Raw genomic sequence first — 27,157 nt, forward strand, 5'->3', positions numbered from 1 at the left:
GCGAGTGAAATAGGGCCGTCAGATAAGCCGCCCATATGAACAGTTTATGTTCATGTGTAGGCAATTGGCCTGTTATTAACATACACTGGTTACCTCTAATAAAAACAGCAGTGCATTCCCGGAGTTTTTTATTTTTTTTCTGAATATCCCCTACTTTTTTTGAAGAGTATATATCAAAGAGTCACATTAAAACACAGTTTTTAAAAATCGTTGTTGGAAATAACAACACTATAAAGACTTTCGTGGAAATGCATCTTTACGAATAATGACGTTATTGGCAATCGAGGGTAGTTGTTACCAGTTGTAACAATCATTATAATAAAGAGGGTTTTTTACCGTTTGTATTCAGTGACATTTTAATAATTATTTATACCAGACTTTAAACATACATTATGCAAAAGATAAATCTGCCTATTACAGGTCTTTCTTTAGGCCTAACTATTAGTTAGACATTTCTTAACATTAAAAGGCCATAATTAACCCTCGAAGCCATCTTATGTTTCCGATTTTCTTTTATTTGGATTTTAATTCGATCTTCTTTTCAACGTCCGTTGATGATTAAAATCAAAAATTCTAAATCGAGACTTTGTTAATTATCGTGATAGCGGTAACAATGATAATCGAGGCTACAGTGATTTTTAAAATAAGTTTTTCTCCCGCTTAGAGTGAAGCAATTTGACTGGAATTTTTAGTATATCCCCTTTACATTATCCAAATTTTAACTATTATAGTGAGAAATGTCATTTCTTTATAAAACCTTCCATGTGTATCTTTAATTATTTAGTTAATTGGTAATAAACGAAAAACCGCGATAAGCGACAGCATTAAAATTATGGTTGTTATCCTATAATGATTCGGTACAACTGCTGGACAACACATTTAAAGGAGCTAAGTCTCTAACTCAATATTTTTCTAATATTCGAAATTAAAAATACGAATTAGGTTCAATATTGATCAATTTCAATCAATATTGATGTTGTTAACTTGCTGTGAAACTATAGGATCCTAATATCCAATATTTAAGACACAATTAACATTTTATAATCAGTACACGAGTTGTGTACCCATCCCAAACTTAGGTTGCCTGTCTACAGCTAGCTCCGCCTGAAAACTCTCGAAGTATGACGTAGAAGGATCGCTGCGTGCAGTTTGTTGTGTACCCTATGGTTTCGGGTGCCATTTTGTAATGAACAAATAAAAACATATCCTACAACACAATGTGGAAGTAATTATAGTAAAGGCCGATTCGCAAACGACAAAATAATAATTTAAAAAACGTGTAGAATGCACTAAGAAGGCGTAAACGACTGACGTTCAGTTTGAACTGATCACGTATTTCACCGAACATAATTGATTAGAAAATACACAAAAAAAGAACATAAATCGCTTTACATACATTCATATTACATTAATATGTGCCTTTAGAACCATTTTTGTCTATTTCAAGGTTTCAAAAAATAAAGCCATACGCCCTTTAATCTGATGACAAAATCTTACTCGGTAATGACCTCAAGCCTTCTGACAGTCGTAAACATAATCGCTGATGTATAGCGGGAATATTTCGTAATCACTTTCATTTTTTTTATTTTACATGGAGAGCTTTAACAGCGATACATACCGCAATACCAGCGCGCGCGACTCGATCTGTCTTTATCATAGGAAAAAATAATAATTTGAATTTGTCAGTTAATTAGATAGAAGAGTTAAGAACCGATCAAAGGAAATGGTCTGGGATATTTTTGTCAGGCCAACTAAATTAATGTCAGTCTTCTTAGCTAAATATAGACTCTCGTGTTGCTAGTTATCGGAAACATCAACAAAAATCGATACCGAGGACATGGCCATGACGTCATATTGAACAGGGGGAGTCCTGAAAGTGTTAAGGTGCTGGTGGATATTATCTGTTTACATTTAAATATAGAACTGTCTACGTCATTTAGGAATCTTTTAATCTATTTACAGCGTCATACATGCTAAATTTAGTTGTTTACGGGTTGCTTTCAATTTCGGAAAGGCAATTCCTCTCATTTCGACATTCTTCGGCAATCAAACAATCCAAAGTAACAAATGTCAATTTTGTCGTCAAATGACTTAGTATAACTGTGTTGATTTTATCAGCAAAATATTTTTTTTAACCTTGATCGATTTTTGTTAAAAACAGAGGTATGTGGTAAGGTCGCGATTATGTGGGACAGCAATTAAAGACAATTGACGCAATTAATTCAATCTGATTAAAATACAGACTCTATATTTTGTTTCGTTTTTTTTTATACTTTCGATGGCCACCACTACATGAAGATCTAACCGGTTGTAGTGGGAGGTCGCGTCAGGGGTCATACGAGCGACATCTGGCCCTAAGACGTAAGACATTTGATTAACCAATCAGCGTTGATGTTTCTAGTTTGAAACCCACAGTTCTGTGCATCGCACGCCAAAAACTCGCTGCAACAGACCGTTTTATTGGCTAATCGTTCACATTATCCAGAACGCAGGTTATATAACAACTCTTCCAGATCTTCTTTTAGGGTTAGTGCTAAATGATAAGATCAGCTTAATTTTCGTCATAAGTCACGAGATGTAAACAGGGCTAGCGCTAATCCCAACCATTGAGCTAGCCCCAATGCTTACCCTAACCCCAACCTACAATCTCGCCAACAATCACGTGCCCTTACCGTATTTACATCTCAGCAACCTTGACAAAAATTGAGCTGGCCTCGTAGATTTAGCCCTTCGTGTAGTAAAGACAAGTAAAATGAAATTTTGAACTATAAAAAACGAAACGAAATAGGATCTGTATTTTAATCAGTATGCAATTAATTATAAGTCGAAAATAATCATTTTGAAGACAACTGCGCATTTGAATCACATCGCATATTTAGCGGTATGCGAGTGCGAGTTCCCATTTGGTAATAACAATCAAAAAGCTTCGATATGATTGATATATGTACACTTCCCTATATACACCCATAATCTAGTATGAACTGTCTGCTATCTGATTTAATGTAAATCGCACCGTGTAATAAACAAAGCATATACACCACACCTCGTAATACACATTACGGTCAATACACGTATAAACCACGCCTCGTAATACACATTACGGTTAATATACATAATATAAACGGCGAATTGTAATACACATTACGGTCAATAGTACATACATAAACCACACCTCGTAACCCACATTATGTTTAATACGCATATAAATCACGCCTCGTAATACACCACATTTTAATACACATATAAACCACATTTTTGTAATGCTCATTACGTTTAAATAAACCGTTTTCATGTGGTACCTATTGTATAATATATTGATTTATCCAGTTCCTTCATTTATGTTTTCGACAAGGAGTAGGGTCGCCTGTCCAACTTCGTGGGTTTCCTCCGGGTCCCCCCCCCCACTGCTAAAGACCCCTACGCGCAGGCGCATTATTGAAATAAAAAAAATTAAACCGTATGTTGGTCCCGAAATGACCTAAGTTGTGTCGAGCGGACGTTAAACCCCATTTCTCTCTCTTTCATTTATATGTTCATTTCTCACTTGTTTCTTGCCAACCCACTGTATATTATTAGTATAAATCTTTGATTTGGTACTCACGACGGCATGTCATTTATTTAAAACTTCTGTTATTACTAGGTTTATCTGAGTAATGTGTTGTATGTAATGTAAATATATTTCAGCCAAATAAATATCGAGGTTTAAATCACAGATTGTATAACTAAGGTACCGAGCCAAACTGGGAATCGTACAGTCGGTACATCGCTCAGGGCCCATGAAATCCTAGGGGTGCCATACATATCTATTTTTTGTTCGACATGACTGGTATTCGTCCTGCAAAGCCCCCCCCCCCCCCCCGCAATAATTTTAGAAAATAAAAATTAGTATTTGTGATATGTTTCGGTAATCAATACCTTCTACGGTGATTAAATCCCACATTCCCACTCAATCATAGACTTGCACGTTGTAGAGTCTGAGTGATTTCTTACCAAGCCCATCCTGTTGTAAACCTACTACTATAAACAATAACAGATGAACAACTTGGGAAAAGCTTTTTACGATCCTCAAAGTTTTTGTGTATAGGTTCAACTCCGTTCATTTGACACCTCCCTCACTGTTAGGCGACGAACAGTATCTGGTCAGCTCTATTTATCTCGACGACATTTGACATTTTCCTCTCTGGTCGGATATACTAGTGATTTGGCGATAGATCGTATCTGGTAAGCTCTATTTATCTCGACGACCAGATCAGTGCCTGCGATGCTACCAGACTGCACTTCCGGGGGCTTCGTGTTCGTTTGACAATGTTCTCTCTTAGGTCGAATAAACTAGTGAACAGGCGACATCTGATCAGCTCTATTTATCTCGACAATCGGTGTCTGGATACTGTAAGACGGCATTTCTGGCAGTCTATTTTTCAAAATTTTCTTGGGGAGGTCCCCAATACCCTCCGTAAGCACTCGCTACTTTCGAGCTCATGAGGGGGCTTCGTTGACGTTCGCATGTCCGTTCGTTTGACACTTTCTTCTATGGTCAGATAAACCATTGATCAGGCGACAGACGGTGCCTGAATAATGTCAGACAGCATTTCCAGCAGTCTATTTTTCAAATTTGTCTCGGGGAGGTCACCCATACTCTCTGTAAGGACTCCTTACTTTGGCGCTCCTGAGTGGGCTTTGTCGAGGTTCACAAGTCCGTTCGTTTAGCACTTTATCTCAAGGTTCAGTCCCTAAAATACTGCCAAACTGCATTTCCGGCAGCCTGATTTTCAAATATTTCTGGGATAGCCCCCCCCCCCACACACATCCCTAGTTGAAGCTCGTGCCTTTACCCCCTTAACCTTTGACTTTGGCCCAGCTTTGCCCCTCCAACCACCGGCGGCTATCGCCGCCACTGAATGCAAGGGGAAACTTGGAAATCCTATATTTTGCAAAGTCACTGCATAGGTGTGTGTGTGTGTGAGTTGGGGGGGGGGGGGGGGTGTCAAAAACTGTTATACTAATACTCACTGAATACAGATTGATACCGAGTTGATTTTAAACTGTTATACTTGTACTCACTGAATACAGATTGATCTACTAATCCATTAACCAAATTGAGTTGATTTTAAACTGTTATAATAGTACTCCCTGAATACAGATTGGTCCAAAAACTAGATTTGACTTTAAACTGTTATACTAGTACTTCACTGAATACAGATTAATCTACTAACTAGATTGGATTTTAAACTGTTATATTACCACTCACTGAATACAGATTAATCTCTTCTTTGAGTGGCATTTAGCAATTGACACAAAAACTTTACATGGAAGACAATTACTATTTAATTAAAGCGACGTTTCATTAAGGATTCTCTCAGCGTTTTCAAGCATCATCATGCTTTAAACACGTAATATTTTTGTGTTTATTACAGATTAATCTGTTAACTACTGTTAAACCAGTACTCGGCGAAAAAGACTAATCCAGGGGCGGATTGGACCGGTCGGACAAAAAATGAAAAAAATATTTTTGTCCAATTCGTCTAAAAAAACCTTTTCTGCTGAACATTATATGGGGGGAGGGTGGGTATTGGACCGGCCATGGAGCGATGATGATCATGTTGTATGTGGCCGGTGGCCATCCCTGGAGTCTGGAATGGGCTGGTATAATAGACTTTCTGGGTCGGGTGTGCTGGGTGTGGGCCGGAATTCGGAATCCTTCAATGGGGATTCCGAATTTCATCCGAAAATTTCTACGGATTCACCCGACACTGTCGCCCGCAAATTTACTTATTATTAAGTCACCTGCACCCTGTTTGTGGGGATATGCCAGAAACGTCTGCCGATGGTTCGTAACTACAAAAATATTCAATTTTAAGGCCTCAGCAAAATTTGATGATAGCTGGTCTGCTGGCTGAATATTAACTCGTTATTTTATGAGATGAAATTACAGAATTGGGAACGGGAATGGTCTCAAATTGCGGGAAATGGCCTCCCATTTCCAAAAATTCAAAAATGAATTTTGTCCCGTACGCCTATGCATGTCCGCTCCCACTCCGTCAAGGCCACCTGTTATTCAATATTCATAACTGGTTAATCAAATGGTCAAAATTTTCTCAACTAGTCCCACTTTTAACCAGTTAAATACTCTTGACTCTTGACGATACAATGATAATATGTTAGTTAATAATATGACGATATGATAATTTCACAGGTTGATGGTTGTAAATTACTTGCAGGTCGGGGTTTTGGCCTAAATTAGTCGATTTATGAGATATTTGACAGAGGTTATAATCAGATATAAAATTTTCCCCGGGGACCCCCCGTCCGGGCACCACGGTCAGTAAAAGTGGCCGCTCCGACACGGCAACCCGGGCCGGTTCCCGCCCCCAATCCGCCCCTGGACTAATCTAAGAACTATTGAGTTGATTTTAAACTGCTATACCTGTACTCGCCGAATAAAGATTTATCTACGAACTATTGAGTTGCTTTTGAACTGTTAGACCAGTACTCACTGAATACAAATTGTAATCTACAAACCACTGAGATGATCTTAAACTGTTGCGCAAATTTGTCTTGTCCAGACACATAATAATTCCCTCGGCGGGCCTGATGAATAGGATTTCACCCAGAGATCATATCATGTTTCGACGAGTGTACCAAATTGACCTTTTTTTTTACGTCACATGTTAAAAATATAGTAAAAAAATCCTCAAAACACATGGGATCTATACATAGTCCCAACTTGTTGAACATTTATCTTATTGATAACATAATTAAATTTGTCAGTTGAGAAATTAACAAATATATCATTTTCAAGTTGAAACATCAACGCTGCAGTTTGCCAATTCTAGGGAGCTGCGATGACTCGCTAACTGGGGGGTCCCGTATTCGATCCCGGCGTTGGCCGAGAAGTGGTTCCCCTCGTCAGTGATGCCGGGACAACGTATGATCGTTCAGATTGGACGAAAACCCCATCCATCGGTCCCGTCTACACATTGGCGTACATGTAAAATAACCTTTGGCAGTCGAAATTAGACTTAAAAGTATGTCCGGGAAAAAGTTCCCTCATAGCACACTGTATGGCGTAGTCGGTCTTCACTTAGCCCAGTATGGGAGCAGAACAGTAGGACGTTCATTAACCCCATTTCGTTTCATTTCCATGTCAGACAGTGGTGTTATCATTAGAAAAATATGGATCGGTTAAGAATCCTTGGCAAGTAGACCAAAACGCTACTGTCCGGGCAAAATGTCCCTCATAGCACATAGTGCAAGGTGTATGTCCATCTTAATTACCTCGTTTAGTGCAGAAAGGTAGGTCACTTTCTAAGTTTGACACTTCACACCCCGTTTATCGCTCACAAGATCCTGCTCATTTCATATTTGTTACACTGTCTAATGCTGTTTAGGATTTAGTTAGGTGATAGTTAAAACACGGCTTCGGTCAAACAAAACGTTGCCAACGGACGTATTTTTACCGCAGCGGTTTGACTAATTTGGCTGGCAACCGTCTTATATATTTGTTTAGGGCGAATTTAGCATTGTCATTTTTGCAAATATTGGTAGATATGCACACTATACAACAATGCGATATTCAAGTGATTGAATATGCATGTTATCTAGCTTCCATGTGTTTAATAATGAACAACAGAAATAAAAGTAACAGCAAAAATGATAAATCAGTTCTCAGCTGTTATGAAATAGTTTTTATGTGCTACATCTAATGCGGTTTCAGTCGGAACCCTTCCAGAAGGAACCGAACCTAACTGCAGCGACGTTTTTCCTGCTTTACTAAAAATTCAGGACGCGTAGGCCCAGCGCGGCATGGTTAAAGGGAGACAACTACATTTTTAAACACCTCACACATTTTGCTCTTTTTCTTTCAGACGGTACAGGAAGGACTTATAACACAATACTCTCTGTCCTAGCGTTTCTATGCTGAAAACAGAATTTTGGTTTAAAAGTTCATTCAATAACGGAACGCGGAACGGCCTCATAACACCAACACCCCATCAGTAACTGGCCCTATTCTGAAACCGATCCGAAATTATTATTGTATTAACCGGAAGTGACGCGCGTGAACCTGAACAAAGGCGGAAACACGACAACGGGCTCTTTGCCGATGATACCACGTTAAATGTTGTCAAATTTATAGTTAAAATACTGCATAAGTAAGTAAAGTCAACTCTAGTAACTTAGGCAAAGAAGCATTCTATGATATCTTGCATTTTTGAAGGCGATTAGGGGTTAGATGTCAGAAAATTTTTCTGCATGCAAAAATTACGGATTGACTAAATTGTCAAAATAATGAACGTTTCACTGAAATGCAATCACTACAAAGTGAATCAGGACTGATTGACGTAAAGTGTCGACTCTTGTCTCCGACACTGTGGTGTACTTAGTTTATTTGCTCTTGGGTTTATTGTTTTTGTTACGTGCAGTGTGAGGAGCTTTTTTCTTAGACGACACTGAGTTAGTGAGTAGTACTGTAGGGGTTTCAGTAGGTACAATACTGCAATAGTACAATATTGTACCAGCGTGCTGCCTTATCCGCGGCTACAAATTTTCAACACATCACAGTTTGCATGGAAATAAGTATTTATGTTACAAATAGTGAAGAGTGGAGCACTGAAATCTTAATCTGATCTTACCAAACAGTTTCAACACATCACAGTTTGCATGGAAATAAGTATTTATGTTACAAATAGTGAAGAGTGGAGCACTGAAATCTTAATCTGATCTTACCAAACAGTTTTCTGTATTTTCGAGGGGGATCACGTGGCTAAGTTGGTAATGGGTAAGACGCTGGCTCGCTAGCCTGGAGGTCGGGTGTTCGATCCCTGGGTTGGCCGAGAAAGTCCATCCAGATTTTCCGGCATCGTTTCCCCTTGTCAGTGATGCAGGACGGAGGGCCTGACAAGGACAGCAGTCTAGTCGTTCGGATAGGCCGAAAAACCGAGGACCCGTGTACATATTGGCGTGTACGTAAGAGATCCCTTGGCAGTTTGAATTCGATACAAGAGTAGGCCATAGCACCGCTGCCTGGGCAAAATTTCCCTCATAGCACACTGTATGGCGTATGCCTATCTTTATTAGCCCAGTTTAGGAGCAGAACAGTAGGACGTTAAACCCCATTTCATTTCATTTCTGTATTTTCGAGTGACATAAAATCATGAGATTCTGGTTCGGCAGCAACTTAAAATTAACAGAAATTTCGCATAGCATTTGGGTCTAATCAAATCATATAATTATGTGTTAAGGTTTCACCTTTATTTCAATGGGAATTGATTAATTATATGTTAAGCTATGTGCAGTACAGTTTGGGGTCAGTGTAATTGGAAATTAAGAGAGTTATAGGCCAGTAACATCTTTGTAGTCAAATGGCTACAAAAAGGAAGACCTTAGAATGGTTCACTACAGTGGCTGGAGCAAGATGGAAGACATCAGTAGTAGAACCATTTCAGGTCAATGTTTTAGATTTGTGAAAATATGCATAAAATACTACCCCAAAAAACTTTATTTCATTAAAATATTCTAATTAGATCCAAAGTTATTAAATTTTAAAATCTGAGACCGAAGTCAATAATGTGAGAGAGAGAGAAATTGGGTTTTATGTCCACTCGACACAAACTAGGTCATTTCGGGACTAACATATGGTTCAATTTTATTTCCATATTTCAATAATGTAATCAAAATGCTCTGTCAGTGCGTGCCAAGTCATATCTGAGTCTGAGTGACATCATAAGTGGTATTTCCTCTTCAGCATTGCCCTCACCAATTTTAAAACTGAAATCCGTATGTTATCGGCAGGTAAAATTTATAAAAATCTTAAAAAAACTTGAATGAGGATATATTAAATATTTATAATCTTTTTACCGTAGTATCATGCACCATAATAATCACAAAAATGTTATCTATAGTTTGGCTGGCCTAATGTTAGAATCCCACAAAAACTAAGGTGCAGATTCACCAATGAAGTGAGCTGTAGCAAATCTCGTTGATGGAAAATCCCTGGCCATGCGACGTCAGGGTGGTATTTTCCCGTGAGTGTCTCCAGCACATAACCTGTAATTTTGCTTACATTTTGATAATTCTTGAGTCAGAATCTTTTCAGATATTGAGATTGGTATTAAAGTATTACAATACAATCACTAATAATACATTTAAATGAAATAGTAATTCAAAATCGTAAATTGAAAGTGGGCTGAATGTCAGCAGCAGAATGTCTTGATTTCATGCTAAAGTCACATGACCTGAAACCCCTAACAGCAGCATTTCAATTAACCGCATGACTAGTTGAACAGCTATACTATTTTCCGATTACCTCTACCAGTTAATGTTTTGTATGATAAATGTTAACTGTACTAAAGACTAGAAACTTAATATATTTTAATTATTTCTAATAAATACTTTATGGTTTGTTACGGTCTTTCAGTTTTACATGTCTTTGAAAAGCTCCAATTCCTTCCGAAAGAATAAAACTATGACAACTGCTATTAACTGCACTGATGACTAAAGATGTAATCGGTTAACTGGTCACGTTTCATTTGCACTGGTGAACCGGTTCAAAATTATTAAATGATATTCGTTTCCATATCATGGGGGGGGGGGGTGTGGATGGCCGAATGGTTAGCATGTGCGCGCTTAGGGGTGATGATTTTCCGTGATCGCGGAAATCGCGGAATTGTCCACTCAAAACGGAATTTGAAATCTCATACGGAAAAAGACGGAAAAGCCGATATTTGCTGATACTAAACACAAACTCAAAACAATTTTGCAGTTATCCAAGTATTTCATCTTTTTATTCATAAAAATCGGAAATATTGAATGATATCGCGTGGTTTTGTTACTGTCTATTTTAGTATTTAGCTACTTTCATTTCATCATTTAGGAATCATAATTTTAATCGAAACGAAAACCTGTCTTTCATGTATCCCTGTATAAAATTACTCTGTAGTTTAACTTGAATTAAACATTGTAATGTATATATACTATTCAAAAAAAGTAGGGGATATTTGATTTTTAAGTGTTATTAAAGTCACCTAATGAAACTGACGAAGAAACAAATGACAAAATGAAATGAAGTTCACATTCATCGATTTATTCCAAATGATCGTTAGACTAAGTAAGGCACCGACTGACCATTATAAGGGTAAAATGATATCCGGGGTCAAACAGCAAAGTTACCACAGCATCACAACCAAGTCAGTAACGGGTAAATCCTCCTCTGTTTGCCAAACAAGCATTGATCCAACGTGGCATACTCCTAATGAGACATCTAAGGTCATTTTGGTCCAGATTGTCCCATTCCTGTTGCAACGCAGCAGCAAGTTCTTGGACATTGGCAGGACGTTGTTGACGTTGACGTAACCTCTGTCCAAGCATGTCCCAGACATGCTCGATGGGGGAGAGGTCGGGACTCAGTGCTGGCCAAGGTAATGTGGTGATGTTCTGTTGTTGGAGGTAACCTGTAACGATCCTGGCCCTGTGACATCTTGCGTTGTCATCCTGGAAGATGAAACGGCGGCCATGACGTCGTGCGAACGGCACAAGATGGACTGCCAAGATGTTGTCCCGGTAGTACTGGCCTGTAACACGCCCTGCAACAACATGTAAAGCCGTTCTTCCAGCAACAGTGATGCCTCCCCACACCATAACAGAACCACCCCCAAATCGATCATGTCTGATGACGTTAACGTCTTGGAAGCGCTCGTTTCGACGACGCCACACCCTCCTACGTCTGTCCAAAAAATCAACAGTGAACCTTGACTCATCTGAAAACATCACATTGCTCCAGCGTCGATTATCCCAGTGTTGACGATCCCTACACCAACGACGTCTTGTCTGAATGTGATGATCTCTCAAACAAGGGATCACGCGAGGACGTCGGGCGCGAAGGTGACCCCTATGCAGTCGATTCCGAATCGTCTGGCCACTCACTCTCACACCAGTGTCTGTTTGAAGACGAGCGCTGATCTGATTTGCTGTGATGACACGATTTCTCAAGGCCAAGGTACGGATAAATCGATCCTGGGCTTGAGTTGTCGCCCTTGGTCTACCTGAGCGTGGTCTGTCCTGTACAGATTGTGTATCACGGTATCTGGACCATAGCCTGCTTATGACAGACTGAGAAACATTCATCGTCCGCGCCACAACCGCCTGTGTTGGGCCGATCTGTAGCATGCCAAGGGCACGTAACCTTTCATTTTGGGTAAGCCGACGCATATCAAAATTTGTTTTCTGGTCACTAAAACAATTAAACTGATGTTTCCACCCTGGAATTCAATGCCACAATGACTGTAACATTCAAAGTCAGAGTCGTGCAAATCTTGGGTTGGACCCCCACGATGATCCAAAGCATCACCTGCATTCCATGCGGTAGCTATTGGTGCGTTTGGGCGTCACATGTAACTGGAAATGTTTCTTCTGTTAGGTTCTATAGTGATTTTTTTCGTAGTCATTTGCATATTTTAGTATTATGCCCCCAAAATCAAATATCCCCTACTTTTTTTGAATAGTATATATGTCTTAAAAAAAACTTCTGTCACTTCATAAAAGTAAAAATCGTTTCATTTACTTCTTATTTTACTGCCGGGCTTGTGACTCGTGTTTATCCGCATTAACCACGTGACATCAGAAATATACCGTAGCCTTGTGAATCCAGTCCTTTTTCTCGAAGAAACGGTAGTAACTACAAAGATGTCTGGATAAATCGCGACTACAACTAGCAGCTGAGAAAAATGGCTTTGTCAGCTAAAAAGATGAAACGAGCTCACAAGATGTAATTTTCTGTTATTTAATTCGGGAAACAGGTTTAAAGAATAACTAGTCATTGAACATTACAAGTCATTCACAATTCAACATTTGTTATCATTGGTTTAAAATGATCCGTTTTGTAATAAAAGGCATTTTAAGATGTTTTATTCATTTATTCATAAAATAACATTTTATCTCGAAAAAACGGAATATGGTCAGCTCTGAAACGGAAAATAACGGAATTAAAAATACTTAAAACGGAATTTGCTATTTTCTGAAACGGAAAATCATCACCCCTACGCGCTGTATCATAAAGCCTGTCATTGAGTCAACTGGCGTGGTTTCGAATCCCCGGCTGTACATGCCATGGAGTAGGGTTTTCTCCGGGTCCTCCGGTTTCCTCCCACTGACAAAGACCCCTAAGCGCAAGCGAATTATTAAAATAAAATTAAACCATGAGTTAGTCCCGAAATGACCTAGTTTGTGTCGAGTGGTCGTTAAACCCTATTTCTTTCTCTCTCTCCATATCATTATATATCTGACAAAGTTTTGTATAGTTATTAGCACTGGCTGCCAAGCATGAGGTTTTACTTTATTTATTAACCTGGTCACTCAATAAACAAAATCTCAAAAGGAAACAAAACAGTTTGATGTGATGCAATACTATTAAAATAGACAGGACAGTTAATTTGTTTATACTATCACTCCAGCTCCATGGTCACTGGTACCATACAGCATGGATTGTGAAACAAACATGTACCAAATTCTTTGGAAATAGCTGACATGTTAAAAAATCAAATTTATTTTGTATTTAAAAATGCAAAGGTGTGCTTTCAAATATTTATGGCATAACCAATCTTATAAAGATTCTGGTGGGCTTATTTTAAAATCCACCTGGTTTCATCTGGTCTGTATGTGACCTGTCAAAGTACAGCGTGACCTATACATGTAGCTTGACCCATCAAAGTACAGTGTAAGATGGAGAAATGAAATATCAATGGAATTTGTACTGATGATTAATTTAAATGCTATATGAGTATATGGTGCAACAGTTAGTTTGATAAAACTATTTTTATTAAATGTAAATAAATCAGTAAACCGGTCGCGGTTGGGTTTTTAACAACCAATTAACAGGTTCAAACATTTTGAACTGTTACATCCTTACGGTGTGGGTGTATATTTTGTTGCCTGGCAACTTAACTCAAAACACTAAACAGATTGTCTAATAATGTGTTTCTGTCTAATTAGTAATAATGTGTTTCTATCTAATAATGTGTTTCTGTGGTACATGTATTTAGTAAAATATTAGTTTGACCTTATTTGAAGAGGGGTTACTCACTTTATTATACAAATCACTTTAACTTCATTAAAAAAAAAACATCCCTTGCTTACTATTGTAAAAAAAATTTATTCTACAGAAGGAAAAACGAACACCTACTTCTTTCAACCCAGTACCGACCTGCAATGGCCGTAAAGGCCAACAATGGGTTATGGGGTCTCTCTCTACACATCCCAGTAACTAGCCATAACAATCTGATTAAAATACACATCTATATTTCATTTTGTTTTTTTATACTTTCGATGGCCTACACTACATGAAGTTGTACTCGAAGGTCGTGTTGGGTCGTACAGATCCAAGTATAGTAAAGACAAGTCAAAACGAAATTTTGAACTATAAAAAACGAAACGCAATAGGATCTGTTTTTCAATCAGATTGCTAGCCACAGGGTTCTTATATCAAACAATCACTTCTCAAATTTTCCTCAGCAACATCAACTTCGGTAAAACACAGGTTAAATACATGTAAACTAGATACACTAAGTATTATAGTATATAAAGGATAAGATATAATACTATGGTCCTTATTAACTAATTACTTGGTTCATACTTTCTATAGAGTCAAATCACACATATTAAAGCGGAGATTTCAAATTTTTAAGTTATATTTTTAAAAATTTTTAAAATAAAGCCTTAAAATAGATGGTATCCATAAACAGTCCTATCTTGTTAAAGAATAATCCTATTAATCCTATAATTCACTATTGCCAGCTGAGAAATTGGCAAAAATATCATTTTCAACTTCAAATTCCAACGTTGAGGAAATGGCTGACCATTGTTTTCAATAGGAAAACAAGGGAGGTAATTGTGTTGTTATTTCCTGTGTAAATGAGTTTTAAGTGTGAGAATGACACCTATGATCGTATAATAGTGAGTTGATAACCTATTGAGCAAAAGACATAGAAATAATTATGTTTTGACTTTCTTAGAAAATATGAAATTCTCGCTTTAAATGAAATTGAGTGATATATTTACAAAACAGTGATGTTTTGGTAAAATCCTTACCCTTCTCCAAGTATCCATCAAATACTAACTTGTTTATGACATGTGTTTGATAGACCAAATAAGGTAATGTTCTCCCTCTGGTCTTTGGGGAATGGGGATGTTTATTCCATGTTTGGGAAGGAAATTAATGCCTAGGTCAGTCTATGAGCGAAATTCGTCAAAGCTCACCCAGACTTTCCGAGCAGTAATCATCTATACTTTATTGAGAACGATGAACATCGAAGCCCAGCGGTTTTAATAGAGTTGTTGAAACAAACTAACCTGTAGTTTTATTTACGATCACAAATGAAACACAACAGAGAAGTCCAATATTACTACAAAGAGGACGGAATGCACATAGACTGGCCTACATACATGTATACCCCCATATAAACACATGCATGTGTAAGCTAAACGTCCATTATGACCACAGAGAATCTTTGTCACGTTTACAACATTACTTTAAAATGTACATGATAATACATCTACCTCAATCTACATTGGGGGGGGGGGTCACGGTGGCTAAGTGGGTAAGACGCTGGCTCGCTAGCCTGGAGGTCGGGTGTTAGATCCCTGCATTGGCCGAGAAAGTTCACCCAGATTTTCTGGTGTGGTTTCCCCCCTTGTCAGTGATGCTGTCTAGTCATTCATTTGAGAAAAAACCGAGGTCCCGTGTACACATTGGCATGCATGTAAAAGATCCCTCGACAGTTGGCATTCGATATAAGAATAGGCCGTAGTGCCGCTGTCCGGGCAAAATTTCCCTCATAGCACACTGTATGGCGTATGCCTGTCTTCTGGCGTGGTTTCCCCCCCCCCGTCAGTGATGCTGTCTAGTCATTCGGATGAGATGGAAACCAAGGTCGCGTGTACACATTGGTGTGCATGTAAAAGATCCCTTGACAGCTGGAATTCGATATAAGAGTAGGCCGTAGTGCCGCTGTCCGGGCAAAATTTCCCTCATAGCACACTGTATGGCGTATGCCTGTCTTCATTAGCCCAGTTCGGAGCAAAACAGTAGGATGTTAAACCCCATTTCATTTCATTTTATTTCATTTCAATGTATATTGTTATATTTTTACTTGCAGTATTGTAGTGAGTAGATATTTTCAACAGTTAAAATTGGTTCAAAATGGATGACGAAGTAGCACAGAAGTTTATCAACTCGGTTGTGAAGAATTTACAAGTTTTGTGTCACAGTAACGTTGACTTTAATAAAAATGTGGAAGTTATCGGACACTTGTACTTAAACGTTGACAGTTGTACAAAATTAAACTATATCGTTAACGAAAAAGTTTGTAGAAATGAATCCTCGTCGACAGTGTTTGTAAGTAATAGTTTTCATGCAGAAGTTGGTGTGAAAAAAAAGGAGAAAGAACAGAGTATGAAAAATACTAATGAAATGTCTCCTCGATTACAGAGATCACAATCTAGAGATGATTTCCCTCGTAGACAAAGCACAGACGTAAACAATACGAAACGTGATCACCAAGGACATTATCCTCCAGAGCCTAAAATACCCAGATTATCTGACCCAGGAGGTCATAGTGAATCCAGACAATCCTCCACGTATCGTTCACCCTTTTCACCCAATTCACGTAGCAGACATTCTCAGGAAACTTCTAATTCAGTGCAAAAAAGTCCAATAGAAATTGATTTGACAAAAGTGAAAAAAGAATTTATAAGTGGTAGCAGTAGTGGAGGTTGTGATATGGATGGAGGAGGAGGTAACAATGATCCCTCTTCCAGAACTGGCTCGACTTCTTTCACTACTGGTAAGTTTCAACCCAATAAGAAAATCGTTCAAGTCTAGTAATGTTCACTTCAACCCAGTTTGTCTGCTTGCAACAGAAATTGATCTGATTACGATTCCGTCCAACGTGTATGCAACTGGTCGATCCTTCAATGGTGTATCAGGCATGTCTTAGTCCACTTGTTGATCATTTTTCCTGTCCTTCAGCTATAACTGTTTTCAGATCAATATTTGTTGTAGTTGAAGCAGAGATAAATTAAGACTGGAGGGATTGAGACCAGTTGGAAAATAAATGACCTGTTAGACTGTTATTACTGTCTACTAAAATAGCTAGGGCTAGGTTTTTTTTAACATGTGCATCGATCTGAGATCTTATGAAATAAGTCACATTTAGCTGCCTGACGAATTTCACATGTTAAAACCGGGTACATGTACGACTAGGTTATGATCCCAGGGGCCTTATTCACAACAACTTAAATTAGAATATTATAAGGATAATGCCTTTTCATTGGTTGAGAAAATAGAATAAAAATCAAAGTACAAATTCTAGCTCTTGGCCAATGAAAGGATTGCATTATTAAAGGGGCATTATGTAAGATTAGATAAAAAGCTGACATATCTCACTTTACATGTAATAGTTAAAAGATAGATAATGAAAAGAAAATATGAGGAAAATTGCAGCCCAATTACTTCCCTCTGAGCCACGTTATCACAGTTTGAACAGTGTAGCTTTGATTTTCATTACTACTGTTGTTAAGATATTAAACAAAGTCTTGATTATCCATTTTAAGTTCTAATCTACTTCAAAATCAGAGCCATCCGATAGCTTCGAGAGTTGATTATGGTCTTGTCATGTTAATTAATGTCTTATTGATAATTTATATAACATTTAAGGCCTGAAGAAAGACCTGCAATAGGCAGATTTAGCTCTTGCATAATGCCTGTTTTAAATTTTTTAGGAATATGAGCCTAGGTCTTCTATTTTCTTTTGCAATAGTTCCTAAATAATGTAGTTATGTGTATATGTACATACTGTTACAATTTTATTTTTCAGAAACAGATTCAATAGACTTTTCTACAGCGTTTCCTATCAGTTTACATTCTAATCACACCTTAGTGACATCAGCTTTAAATATTCCTGATATTACAGCTAATAATAATACCACATCATCAGCGTCTTCAATAGATCAAAAACCTTTTATTCATGACTCAAATATTGAACCTCAATTTTCCCCCATGATTCCTGGAGGTAGTCCAAGATTAAGACCACCATGGATGGGTGAACATTCAGGCAGTCAATCTACAGCGTCCCCCAATTTCCCAGGTAGGTCAAGTTTTATTTTATGTCTATATCAATGAAGATGCCTTGATTTGAAATCAGCAGACACAATTCTGAAAACCTGAGATAGATTTTATATTTTTTTTTATAATTACTTGGGTTGTACAGATCCTTGAAAAGGGTTTGTGGTCTTGAAATAGAACTTGAAATGAAATTATATAAAAATGATTTCAATGTGACAGAATTTGGTGGGTATGCAAGAACTAAGAATGATAGTAGTGGTGGTCTATGGATGGTTGTTCAATGTTGATAAAGGGAGACAACTATAAAAAAAAAGTCATTGATCAGCTACAAATATCCTTAGGCATTGAAAATTCCTTGAAATGATGCTGAAAATTCCTAAAAAAATATAAAGAAAACTAATCTGTACAAACCATAAATTACAATGTAAGAAGACAATAAAAATGCAACAAAAAACTTATTTTCTAGATCATTTTGAAACCCTTTAGAAATATTTTCTGTTTGGTTCCTCTATCAATTTAAACCTACATATAGAATTTCTATTTTAGTCCACAGAAAAAAAATATATTCTGGTTCTCAGACAATCCTTTTGAAAAAATTTATCTGGGAGGGTGGTTTTTTTTTTTGATTTTGTCAAAATCTAGCTAGTTTTTCATTTTTAAGACACACAAAAAATAATTATAGAGTTTATATTTATCCAACTCTTAATAAGAACAACAAAAAAGAAGTAAGAATTTGAAAATATCTACATTAACTCCTGGAAAAATGTTTTCAAAACCGTAGACTTTTATTTTGGCGACCATTACGTGGTATCGATACCATACTCATTGTTAAAACAGGATTTAGTTTTACTGGTGATTTAAATTGAAGTCTGACCCATCAATCTCCACAGCAGAGAATATTTTCGGTCATCTCTCTTGGTCATATTTCTCTGGAAAATATAAGGCACTTTGATCATAATAAAAGACAGATTGACAGCAAAATTGATGTCATCTTTACATTAACATTAAATTATCCAGTGCTGTTTGTGATTGTCAATATTGTTTCCCATCGTTACGTACTTGATAGCTGAGTCTACTTTTCATTTCCTGTTACCAAGAAACGTTCAATAGAGTTACTACCATTGATCGAAGGGAATATGAACTAGCAGAAATTATTAACTTTGTTTTTATGTGACACAGCCCATTTTTGATGATGCAGTGTTATCTGAGAACCAGAATATTTTTTTTTGTTTGGCCTTATTGAGGAGTAGGACTTTAGTTTTTGATAGATTTGTTCTTGACTAACGGTTACTGATTTCAACTGTCAGTATGCCATCACAAGTTAATAAGAATTAGATCAGACAGTTTGGTTTTCTATGTAAAAACATGTTTAAATAGTTTATACTTTGAATCAGTATTTACTTAATAATAAATCAGATTCTGGTAAACTGTGGGTTTAATGAGCTGAAGTCCTACATTAAATATATCAAACTTTTCTCTTGAAGAGATTTCACAGGAATCTGTATATTCCTGAAGCAATGGTAATAAACATTATCATGTAATTAAATAAACTACATTTAGATAGAAATTGTCATAGAAACAATTGTTTTCTTTGGCGATTCAGTCCTTTGAATTTTATTTCGTATTTCTATTAAACCAATATCTTTTATATATTACTCAGGCCGCAGTTAATTAACTGTCTGTTTCTCATGACCCGGCCGTATGTTTATTTTCATCCGTAGTAATTATGCACTTCCATAATGAACAATGAATTGATGCATTAAGATCCACTATTTATCGATAAACATGACCCTGTAGGTGATAAGTAAACTAGGCTAGTCCCTCCGTAAAACAGGAAGTTATAAAGCTGTATCATATCTGTCATTCAAAGCAACTAATAAATCTTAACAATGTGTACACAAGTGACATGAGTCTGGTTGTATGGAATGAGGTTTAACTTGCTGTCAACACAATACTTCATTTCTTTAGTTACATGTATAATACACAGGGTGTAATTTTGTCTGGACAGTATCATTTCCGCATAGTCTTCAAACTCCAACTGCCAATGTGTGTAGGTGTGTAGACAAGCGGACTACAGGTTTTCGTACTCTCCGAATGACTTTTCCTTGTCAGAATGAGAACCGGGCGTGAAAAATCCTGAAAACTCTTCTGGGTCCACGCCAGCTTTTGAAGTCGGGACATTCTAGTTAAAGAGTCCACCTTGTTCCTAGTATGTCTGTATTGCAGATCCAAGGGAAGATAACTCATTAGTAACATCACTGTAGTAAGTTAAATGCTTATAAGTTACCATAGCTTCAGGAATACAATGATTTTTGGAACAATAATTATGTAAAACTGTTTTATTTCAAACAAGGCATCTTCTATTGATAATAGTGTATCTTGAATATTTACATAGTTTCAAGGGTTAAAGGTCAGATATAAGATTATATTACCATTGATAATAAAATTCCTGTCTAAACATTCAGAAAACAATTGCTGTTAAAAACACAGGAATAAATCAAAAGTCAAAGATATATCTTCATAACATGATGTCAAGATGATTAAATTTAGGTAATGTCAAAAATGGAATAATTTTGAAACATGTGAAAATTCAAGATATATGTATTTTATTTTTGTTTTGTTATGATGTTCACCAAGAATCTTTTTCTTAATCTAAAGAAATAAACAAAACCACATCCTAAACAAAATAACTAATCATACACAGATCTTTCTAATACAAAAATATCTTCCTAATGTAGCATGACATTAAGCTATTCATAAAATCATCATAAATGTATGTGTATTATGAAGATTTGTTAAAAACGCATGTGATCTGAAGTTATCTCAATAATAGACCGTTTTTAGCCTATTTGCTAAAGGGCGTAAAGTATGTTGTGCTGTTTATCATCCATCAGTCAGGCATTAACCATTTTAGATTCCCCAGTCGCGTAAGACAATGGTTACATTTGGTGTTGAAAGTGTCTTGTATAATATGAAATATACAAGGTATACTGCATACAGATGGTCTGTAAATATATTGGCAATCTTTTCATATGTCTGTGTCTTATTTCGCAGTCAGTGCAGCAAAGATTCAAATTTGAGGTGATTTCGAAGGAATTGTTTATTGATTGACATATACGATATTCATGAATGGTGATGGGTAACCAGGGCCCTTGCACTCCTTGTTCATATCATATTGTTTAATTCTCTGGAGATTAAGAAAAAGGTTCATTTCCCAACCCACAGTAAAAATTAACAACTACTTAAAGGGACAATAACACTCTTGCTGGCTTGACAGCTCCAGAAAATAAAAAATAGCCTTATTCTAAGTACTAGATGTGTTAGTGTCCTACCTGTTGTGTAAATTATCCATTAAATCCTATTTTACTTGTCCAAAGGGTTCAAAAATATTTTTAAATCCAAGTCACATTTGAAAAGCTTTACGTCAGGCTTTTCAACTCATTTAGTTGAATTTTTCCAATTTTTTAAATAAGGTGTGTTAAGATGAAATTTGTATCATCAATTAATTGGAATATTGTAAAATAGTACAATTTGTTGACCAGAATAAAGATTGGGACATATTATTCAGTTACAACAAGAGTGGTATTGAGCCTTTAAAGGAACTAAACCTCTTTGATATACTTCCAGATCAGATCAAAATAAAATATTAATTTGGGTTGATTTAATGTGTTGTTTTGAATAATGGTTTAACTCTTAATGCTTAAGAGTTTTGTTTCGAAAGATAAAGGTTATATCTCACCACTGCCTTTGTCTATGGTCTAAACAAATCAACATATGGATTCCAATAAAATCACCAAACTGAAAGAGATCTAGTCATTTTAAGGGTCAGGGGTCCATTAAACTAAGCTCACAGTCCAGTTTCACAAAGCAAACGCAAGACCAATCTGATTAAAATACAAATCTATATTTCGTTTCGTTTTTTAATACTTTCAATGGCCTCTACTACATGAAGATCTGACCGGTTGTAGTGAAAGGTCGTGTCAGGTCGTACGAGCAACTATTGACCCTATGACGTCAGACATTGAATAAAAAATCAGCGTTGACGTTTCTAGTGGTTTACCCACAGTTCTGTGCATTGCACGCCAAGAAGTTGCCGTAACAGATGGTTTCGTTGGCTAATCCCGCACATCATCCAGAAGACAGGTTATATAACAACTCTTTTAGATCCTAGTGTAGTACAGATAAATAAAACGAAAGTTTGAACTATAAAAAACGAAACGAAATAAATAAGATCTGTGTTTTAATCAGATTGATGCCAGGTGTACATGTACATGCATAGTAGTCCATTTGTCACAATTAAACTGATCAAGTGGGTGGAAACAGCTAGAACAGTGGGATACATTGTATATGATGGTGTTGGGTTTCCAGGAATGATTGAATTCAGTTTTTAATAACTTTCAAGATTTTGTCAAGAGAGATTTATAACTGTATTAACAGATGAAGAAATGGTTTATAACAAGACAACCTTTACATTAACATGCTACAAAATATCACCATTTAAGTTTTTTAAAATGGATAATTTACTTACACATGTACAAGGGTTATTTGTGCCAAATACAATACATTTTCATATTCTTGTAAACTGGAAAAGTCCTTTCATATAACAATAAATCTAAGTACCAGATATTATTATGACTGGTTGACAGAAAATAAAGAACTTTCAGTCCATAATCTAGTCTCTAAAAATAAGGGTTATTCTCTGGGTTGCAATCTTTGACCCTGACTTTCTTTTATGAAATTTAACGGACACACCTTTTCTGTCTTAAGCCAAATTCATCGCCTTCACCGTATCATATTTTTGTGGCAGAAAATGTGATGTAAGAGAAATATGGAATAGGCAAGTAAAAATCTGTTAGCTGAGCCCAGGAAATTAAATTGGTATGGTATACAATAGTTTGATCAAAAATTAAACAAGGGTAGTTTTAGATGAGCTCCTGCTTTGACTGGATTTGATTATCTCCATTCTAAGATTTGGATATAAACATTTAATATTCATGGTGAATATTCAGTTTACAAGCCCTGTAAACAGTTTAATAAAAAATAAAAAAAGTTAAGCTTTTAAAGTTACAGTGCATATATTATTACAGGAACACAAACTTTTGACATTTAGGCATGTATATAACAATATTGTACATGTGAGAGTGATGTGAGCACATCCTTTGAGTGACAATTGTCATTCCAGGTTTTCACAGTTAAAGGCAACAAATACATGTACTGTACATGATGTACATGTACAACTTCACTGGATATTAAGAGTTTGAAGTCATGAAAATGTGTATGGGGTTCTTACCCTTCTAAAATACCTCATTAATTTAAGAATGTTAATGTTATGCCAATATGGGTAGATTTTGGTTTGTAGTTTGGTATCTTTTAGTAAACTTATTGGTAGGTCACTAAATTATTTTAAAAAAATGGTGCAGTTTGATGCATGTTACGTTGAAAAGATCTCATATTAGTTTGGTTTATAGTGTTTGGGCTCTTTTTCATAATTTATTTTTAGATTACCTTTGATTAATAGGTCTCAAAACCATTTAAATCACATACATGTATGTTACTGAAATAAACATTATAATTATTCTTTAAAACATCTAAAAATAAATAAAGATATAGTTTTTCTGTATACCAGTTTGTAAATTTAGCTGTGTGTGGTATCGCATTAAAGAATACCCAACATGTTGTCGTGCAATGATTAAAAGATGCATTATGCAAAAGCTAAATCTGCCTATTGCAGGTCTTTCTTTTGGCCTCAATTTGTTATATGACTTGTTAATTAGACATAAAATTCACGTGAAAAGCCCATAATCAACTCCCGAGACCATCGGATAGTAGATTTTCAAGGATCAAAACACAATCTCCATTTAATAATTTGATTTAAAAGTTGATAATCAAGACTTTGTTTATTATTATCTTAACAATGGTACTTGACACTCGAGAGTCAAGACTATATTGTGAACACATCATACACTCACAACTTAATTTGACTGATACTTTTAATATATTAACTTTTCATTATTTATTTTTGAACTATTGTAGCAAGAAATTGTACTGGGGAACAGTACATTACAATGTACGTTTGGAAAATCTTATGCTTAAAGTTGTTTCTTAAATCAGGACTAGTCATCTTCAAATAATTATATAAACCTTCCTTATGTAAAGTCTTAATAGGCTACTTTGTGTTATTTTGTTTCATTTTTAATTTCTGACTGTACTGTTCTGACTGTACCTTTTACACAGTCGTGATTATGGTGTTGGTTGATTTTCTATTATTGACAGAAGACAAGATTTTATGCTAATTAAATCATTTCTTAGAAAATTATCCTCCCTTCTCTGAGACTTGAATAAATTTATGTCATTATGGAAAATTCCTCGGAAGAACTGATTTCTGCACCCTCCGTCCAATCTATGAAAAAAGACACAAACCTAATAATTTACAATTACATTATTTTTATAAATGGTGTTTTGTTTGAAAGGAGAGCCACATTGGCTCACTAACCAGGAGGTCTATTATTCAATCCTGGTGTTGACAAAGGAAGAATGCTGTCTAGTTGATTGGATGGGATAAAAACCGCGGTCCCGTGCACATGTTGGCATGTACATGTACGTAAAAGAAACATTGACATTTAGAACTTAAGAGTAGGCAAAAATTTCCTCTTAGCACACTGCATGGCATATTTCTGTCTGCCTTTGTGAATTCTTTGTATGCATTGACACGCGGCACAAAACTTTTAAGAGAATTTTGAACTGATGTGTGCATAATGTTAGTTCTTTGTTTTATACTTCACATTTCACGAGGGCAATTTGTTTCTTTGTTTTAAGAAAAGCTAAATACAATGTTGATCATTGGTTGGTAAAGGTGTTCTATTTAAAAGACATGTGCACAAGAAAATTATTAAATATAAACATGTGTTTGTTCTGAAAAGGACATCCAACCCCATTTCTCACCTTCTCTCTGAAATTTTGCCAATTCGATGAATATAAATCCGACACTTCTCCTTTTACTTCTTGCAGATGATCTGACATCCATATATGGGCAATATTACCGATCAAAAATTGAAGGGAAAGACGGGAAGATGGCGTACCACTATCGCTGTTCAATGTGTGATAAATCGTACACCAGTAAACAGAATCTAGAAGGTCATTTAAACAAACACGCCAACATTAAACCTCATATGTGTGAAATTTGTGGCACCAGTTTTACTCATGAATTTGCTTTCAAACGACATATCCGGGCTAACAAATGTTTTAAAAATGGATCTCTCTTTATTTGTGATAACGCTTGATTCAATGTTCTTTTAATAATATGAAATGCAAGGAAACTGTACTTCTAAGCATAAGACAGAGTTATAAGAGTACACAAAGTACCAGCACAAAATCCAAATCTTTATTCCAGTTGTGGCGGGGAGTATATTACAAAAGATCCCCAACATTTTCAAAAATTTCCAGTCAAAACAGGCAATTTTGAGTATGTCATGGATAAAGATGTCCTGGATTAAAGATTACAAGTAAATATAAACAGCTGCAATTTTTTAAATACCCCATCTAGCATCGCCATTAAATTCAAAGGTGTTAGCAACATGGAGTTTTCCTGGAATGTTATATAATGGATCCTTGAATGACTTTGGATAAAAACCCTACCGGTAATAGGATATCAGGAGATTAGATGATTCGCTTATGTGTTACACTGTATATCAATAGACAAAGGTGGTTTTAGACTATACATTTGAAAACTTGACAGACTTGGGAACTTAAAGTTTTAAATGTGCTAAATATAATTAAATATTACAAATACTGTATTTTGGCTGTTGATTGTTTGACAAGGTCAGTTCAAATGATTTCAAAGGATGAACAATCTGTTATAAACCTAATTAATATATCAATTTCTTGAAATTGGGAATGCGTGGAAACAAATCATATATTGGTTATTTTCGTGAAGTAGAAATAACGTCAAATGGATCTACTCTTCCGAGGATTGATCCACTACACTAGCAAATTATTGAAATAAAATTGAACTGGGTGTTAGTTCCGAATGACCTAGTTGTTTCAGTGGATGTTAATCTCTCTCTCTCTCTCTCTCTCTCTCTCTCTGAGGATGGGTGATTTTATATAAACAACAAAATGCAGATATTTGCATTTTTTAGTCATTTTCCCACACAACTCTCGTATCCATCATCTTATTCTGTCTCCCTATCTAAAAATCTGTATTAGCCAAATTTATGTAGTTTTAAAACTGCAGACCTGATTTCATTTTTTTTCGTTTTTTCAGTTGCTGGTCCGACTGATGAGTCTGATTTAACTTGTGATGTTTGTCAGAAAATGTTCAAATCCATTCGAGGTTATAAGGATCATATGAACACACATTTAGGAATTTATCGCTATACTTGTCCGTATTGTCAGAAAGGTTGTACAAGTCGAAACCAGCTTATAGGCCATAAAAACATGCATGAGAATATAAAACCTTATACTTGTGAAGGTTGTGGAAAGAGTTTCAACTATGCCTTTGCATATAAAAGGCACATCAACAGCAAGAACACTAGATGTTACAAAGAGGGATTGTTTATGACTGATTAGGTTTTATAAAAATATATTAGAATGGACACAAGGGGTTTGGACATGTAAATTGTGGACAAGAGTGGAAGATTGTTTTGAGTGTCGATCATAGTCTTAAATAAACACAATCGTTTTGTATAATTGTCAGAACCCATGACTGATCTAAATGTCCAAGACTTACTTCATGGCAGACTTTCACTTTATAAAAGTTATTAATTGTATTTCTATGTTACCATAACAGACAACATTAGTTGTCCTTTAATTGTATATCTATGTTACCATAACAAACAACATTAGTTATCCTTTGGTTAAAACTAAAGGATTATTTAACAGTCTACAATGTTTATCATCTGAAGATGGGACTCTAACCACGACGAGACGTGGCTTGTAATATTGCACCATTGGTCTTGAATACCATATTGAAATAATAGAATATGAAAAAAAAAATTATAGTTTCACCAGGGAAATATACTAAACTAACTGTGTTTCATATGAGAA

At 36.1% G+C, this 27,157-nt stretch overlaps 1 protein-coding gene across 15 annotated transcripts in view; it reads left to right on the forward strand.

Moving 5' to 3' along the window:
• The first annotated feature begins 8,046 nt into the window (after positions 1-8,046).
• Positions 8,047-27,157, forward strand: part of LOC126832462 (homeobox protein Hox-C12a) — a 45,261-nt gene continuing 26,150 nt past the window's right edge. For 13 of the 15 annotated variants that reach the window (XR_007684714.1, XR_007684715.2, XM_050563252.2 and 10 more), the window contains exons 1-3: positions 8,047-8,150; positions 16,146-16,832; positions 17,865-18,134. Coding sequence is in view for 12 of the 15 variants with exons in the window: in XM_050563252.2 (XP_050419209.1) it covers positions 16,190-16,832; positions 17,865-18,134 (913 nt within the window). In the remaining 3 variants the exon portion in view is untranslated. Of the gene's footprint in view, positions 8,151-16,145; positions 16,833-17,864; positions 18,135-25,120; positions 25,931-26,375 lie in introns of all 15 variants that reach the window. The other 2 variants (XR_007684716.1, XM_050563247.2) reach the window with 2 other exon arrangements.

The sequence above is a fragment of the Patella vulgata genome, chromosome 9 (assembly GCF_932274485.2).
Source record: "Patella vulgata chromosome 9, xgPatVulg1.2, whole genome shotgun sequence".
Classification (NCBI taxonomy): Eukaryota; Metazoa; Mollusca; class Gastropoda; family Patellidae; genus Patella; species Patella vulgata.